The 5,417-nt window shown below is 38.2% G+C and overlaps 1 protein-coding gene across 1 annotated transcript; it reads left to right on the forward strand.

Annotated features, from left to right (window-relative positions):
* Positions 1–875: 875 nt before the first annotated feature.
* On the forward strand, positions 876–4,824 carry LOC131147714 (serine carboxypeptidase-like 50). The gene is made up of 2 exons (XM_058097242.1): positions 876–1,542; positions 3,138–4,824. Exon 2 carries the CDS (start codon positions 3,239–3,241, stop codon positions 4,616–4,618), a length of 1,380 nt encoding a protein of 459 aa, XP_057953225.1. The 5' UTR covers positions 876–1,542; positions 3,138–3,238; the 3' UTR covers positions 4,619–4,824.
* The last annotated feature ends 593 nt before the right edge of the window (positions 4,825–5,417 follow it).

Consider the following 5,417-nt stretch of genomic DNA (forward strand, 5'->3'; position numbering starts at 1 on the left):
TGATTCTCTTGCACGTAAGGCAGCTTTGAGTTCTTTGTAATCATCGGGAAGACCATTGAGTGTATGTACCACTATTTCTCCATCACTCATATTGTGCCCAATTATAGTAAGATCATCAATAATGGTTTTAATAATTTGCATAAATTCAGAAATGTTCTTTCCTGCTTGACTGACCTCGGTGAGGGAATCAATTAGACTACCCATCCGAGTATTAGATTTGTTGGCATATGTAGTTTTGAGCTTGCACCACGCTTCCTCTGTATTTTTGCATCGAGATACAATTGGTCCTGCTAGTCCAATGATAGCTATTTGGATAGCAAGAAGCAATAGTCGATCTTGACGAATCCAAAATTTATACTTTGGATCATTAACTGGTGGGCACGGATGAGTTCCATTTACAAATCTCATGAGATCATACTCAAGACGAAGATTTGTCATCTGAGAGTTTCACATTGAATAGTTTTGGTCTCTTGAAAATTTGGAAGTAATAAGTGTGGATGTATTGATTAAGACAACATGAGTATTTTCGCCGACAGATATAATTGTAACTTCATTGGATTTAGCCATAATTAAAAGATGGAAGAAGATAGGCTAGTTGTACGTATATATAGGAGTATGAGAGTCAGGGTTTTATTAAGAGAAAATTTGGAAGAGGACAAATGGCTGGAAAAGTGAATGAGGAGATGGGTGCAGGGCCCGCAGTATGGGTCTTTCGGTATTGAATGGATGGGTTGAATTATTGTATTGGAAGTGGGGCTGGAATTGTTGAAATGGAAGTGGGGCTTAGAATTGATGGATTGGAGATGTAGGAAAGTATTTTAGTATATGGAGCAGGAGAAATATTTAATTGGAAGTGGGGCTTTAATTATTGAATTGGAGATGCAGAAGAATATTTAATTGGATGGTGGTGTCAGGAGAGATGTTGAATTGGACCTTGAAATGTTTGAATTTAAGATGAGGGTTGTGCTACACAGCTGCGGCAAAGAGTTGCCGGGGAAGACGCCGCAGGTGTTGTTGTTGCAGCCGGGGCGGGGGGCGGAGAAGCAGTCGTCGCCGCAGGTATTGGCTCTGGCGAGGGAGCACTGGTCGGAGCTACAGCGAGCAGGGTGGTAGGAGGAAGAGATGTAGTTTTGGTCGCAGTCAACCCTGAGGAGCTCGTCGCCGAGATCAAGGACGAGAGACAAACCACGAATTTTCTGTGGAAGCTGAAGGCGGAAGCAAGCTGGGAGGTAGGTGCAATGCGGGTGCGGCCGAGCACCCGGAATAGAATATGGCACCGGCGAGGAAAATTTTCATGGCATAGATTCGTCGGCGGAGAGGTCGCAAGAGACTTGTCAATTTCAAGAATCGGCGGGCTCAAGAATTATTAATTTTGTATATATTCTTATTCATTATACATTGCTGCACATACATTTTATACATAGTCAATGATAAATGCGGGAGCTATATACCGTGAATTCAGAATAATCTCAATCAAAGATTCACGAAGATAATGGAAACTTGACCGGTGGAGTGATTGACAGCTTGATTGGAGGAGCGATGGTAAGTATTGACTAATCACGTACCTCAACATTTGAGAGAATCATATTAAATTTTTCGTGTCTTATTTTATTTATTATTTTCATTACACTACTAATTTATTTGTGAAAATCATTCATATAATTTTTTCTGAATAGAAGCTTGGGTTGATTGTGCTATCTAACTTTTCTAAGTCTCTTTTAGGAGTTTATCCAAACTCTTGCTCTCTTCTATTTTCCTGAGCCCTTTTACACCAAAATCTAAGTTTTCTTTACAAACATGAAAATTTAAAAATAAATTTTATTTCATTTCATGTCTATGTACTAGATGTATAGATCGTTTGAAATCTTTTAAAAAATATTTATTATAAAAAGTACTTAAGATATGTATTTGTGCAAAAAGTACTGCTTCATTTGCACCCAGATAATTACTCGTTGTAAAATTAATTTTTTATAACTATTTTCTTTTGGAGGGAAATAAGAGCTTTTGAAAAAGTGATGAGGATTATTTTTAATTACTCATATTCATAAGCAGTGGCAAACTTGTAAATTTAAACAAGTTATAAGAACGATGGTCATTTGATGAATCAACAAATGATATATTATAAAACTAATTAATTAAAAACTCCAATTAATTTGTTACTTAGAAATTATTTAAAATGTCAATAAAAAATGTATCCATAATTTAATAATTATACATTATAATGTATTTATTATATTATAATACATAACAAATATGAGTATCCAAATACCACTTATTTTATGAATACTTATAATCAACACCTTTTCATAAAGCCACAACCAAATAATACTTTTGGCTTTCAACACTATTGTCATTTAGTTTTTATTATTAGTACTTATCAAATTAAGTATTTTTTCAAGTAATAGCTTTCAAGTTATTCAAATTTTACAGAAAATATTTACAAAGGTAATTGAACACTTTTGTTTACATAGGGTGCCATGGAAATATTAAAGGCATCATTCACAAGCTTCCTCATGTTATCCATAAAATATAATAAATTGTTCTATGGACTTTGTATGATTGTCAATGTAAAATTACTATATAAATTCCATAAATGGGTATCTTAGCTCATGTTATTTGTTAGTTTGGTTTAACAAAACAGGTTAATGGGTCGAATTTAGACGAATTACAAACAGGTGAAGGTTAAATAAGTTCAGGTTCAAGTTGTCTTGTTTATTAATCTATAAACTCAAACCTACTCATTTAACAAACGGGTTATAAATGGGTATCCATTAAGCACCCATTTAAAAAAGTAATTTATTTATTTTAAATTTTTATATAATATTTTATCAAAATTGACTTAATTTTTAAATTAAAAAAACATTACTTTAAAAAATAAAACAGCCTAAAAATTGAGAGCCCAAAAGCAAAAAGAAAAAAATACATATATATAAATGAGTCACCCGATAAGTACCCAATCTAAAGTCATCTAATTCGTTTATTAAACAGACCGGGTTTGAGTTGGCTGATTTATAAACAGGTCATCACTTTTTAAAGTCAAATTTGATCTATGCGAATAGTGTTCGGGTTTTGGCTCATTTTGTTTAGAAATTTATTTTGAAAGTTTTCAAACAGATAAATTAACTTTTTGTTTGCAGTGCTCGATACACAAATGACAATTTAGGAACTGTATGTCAAATTTGCCCTACAATAAAAAGGTGAAACTAAGAGAGGGACAAGCCTGACCTCCTGCACAACAATGGAGTCAACTGCACAGTCTGCGTTCACCTTCCTTAACCTCATCTTCCTGTTCATCTCCTTCCTTCCCAGCTTTCAAGCCAAACTACCATCCACCTCGACGTCTCCCCTCCCCACAGAGGCCCTCCCCACGAGCTCCGGCTACCTACCGGTCAATCCCTCCACCGGCTCCGCCATTTTCTATGCCTTCTACGAAGCACAACACCCCGCTTCGCCTCTCACTCAAACTCCACTTCTCATTTGGCTCCAGGGCGGCCCCGGGTGCTCCTCCTTGCTGGGCAATTTCTACGAGCTCGGCCCGTGGCGCGTAACTCCTCACAGGCAAAATGTCGAACACCTTGCGCTCGAAATCAATCCCGGATCCTGGAACCGCATCTTCGGCCTCGTTTTCCTCGATAGTCCAATCGGAACCGGATTTAGCATCGCCTCGTCGACGGGAGAAATCCCTAAAGATCAAAATTCCGTCGCTAAACACCTATTTGCGGCGATCACGAGGTTTGTGGCTTTGGACCCGTCTTTTAAATCTCGCCCGATTTACATCACGGGCGAGAGCTATGCAGGAAAGTATGTTCCGGCAATTGGGTATTATATCCTAAAGCGGAACGCACAGTCGCCGGCGTCGCATCGGGTGAATCTCGCCGGAGTTGCCATAGGCAATGGCTTGACTGACCCGGCAGTACAAGTGGCCACCCATGCCGCGAACGCTTACTTCTCCGGACTGATCAATGAGAAGCAGAGACTTGAAATGGAGAAGGCTCAATTGGAGGCAGTGAAGCTGACGTTGGCCGGGAATTGGAGTGAAGCGACGAATGCAAGAAATCATGTCTTGAATTTGTTGCAAAAAATGACTGGCTTGGCCACGTTGTATGATTTCAGACGGCCAACCCCTTACGAAACCAAGCTCGTCACAGAGTTTCTGAAGAGCCGAAAGGTGAAGGCGGCGCTGGGGGTGAACGAGACGATGGTGTGGGAGGAATGCAGCGTCGCGGTGGGGACTGCGTTGCACGAAGACGTGATGAAGAGCGTCAAGTTCATGGTGGAATTCTTGGTGAAGAAGACCAGGGTGTTGCTATACCAAGGGCAGTGCGATTTGAGAGACGGCGTGGTTTCGACGGAGGCGTGGGTGAAGCGAATGAAGTGGAAAGGAATCGAGAAGTTCCTGGCGGCGGATCGGAAAGTGTGGAATGTGAACGGATCGCTTGCTGGGTATGTGCAGAAATGGGGTAGCTTGAGCCATGCCGTGGTATTAGGAGCTGGGCATCTTGTTCCTGCTGACCAGCCATTGAATTCTCAGGCAATGATAGAAGATTGGGTGTTAAACAGGGGATTGTTCGGCAGCGAGCTGGAAGAGCAGCCTAAAATTTCCCGGAATTCCCTCTAAAATTTGTTTTTCCGGTCAGAATCTGCCTAACTAGAATTTTCTGGAGCTTCCCTTTTGTAATTGCCCTTCTTGTTCCCGTAGCAATGATTCTGTGATGATGATTTCTGTAACTTGTGATTCAGACTATGAGCAAGATGCTGTAGTTGGAAACTTTGTAATCTGTGCTATTAAATAAGAAAAACCAGCTCAAGTATTGTATTGTGTCATCTGATTGTTTGTCAAGTATTGCATCATAATTCTAAGTTCTTCACTTGCCCCAATATTTTACTTTATTTTTTTTTATCCAGTGCTATGTTGTTGATTGATTATGCTTGTGTTTTGGATTGGGGATGACCATGAATTATAATTACTAGCATGAAATTAGAGTTGTCTCTTGATAAGTGCCTTTAAGAAAATTGAAAAATTAAATGGAACTGCAAAATAAATTAAATCAAAAAGTTGATTAACTATTTTTTCAGTTTGATTTTTGTTCGTATTACTTAATTTTTTTTAGTAGGAAATTACTAAAATAGCAAAAACAGATTTTTTTACATATTTTTTTATTTGTATTAAAAAGGTTGAGTATCTTAAATGTATGGGTATGAGTGAGAGTAAGATAAGTCGAAATGGATATAAAAGCTTAGATGTGATTTATTATTATCTCCTACATGGTCATAGATCGATCCAAAAGCGATCCAAGCACTAGTTTGCAAATGAGTTTTCACCCTCCTTCGATGTATTATGAGAAAGAATCCCATAGTTGGGAGGATTTTTTATATCCATTATACATTAAGTTGTCAATAAGACATTGAAAAAAATA

This window comes from Malania oleifera, chromosome 2, assembly GCF_029873635.1.
Source record: "Malania oleifera isolate guangnan ecotype guangnan chromosome 2, ASM2987363v1, whole genome shotgun sequence".
In the NCBI taxonomy this organism is placed as follows: domain Eukaryota; kingdom Viridiplantae; phylum Streptophyta; class Magnoliopsida; order Santalales; family Ximeniaceae; genus Malania; species Malania oleifera.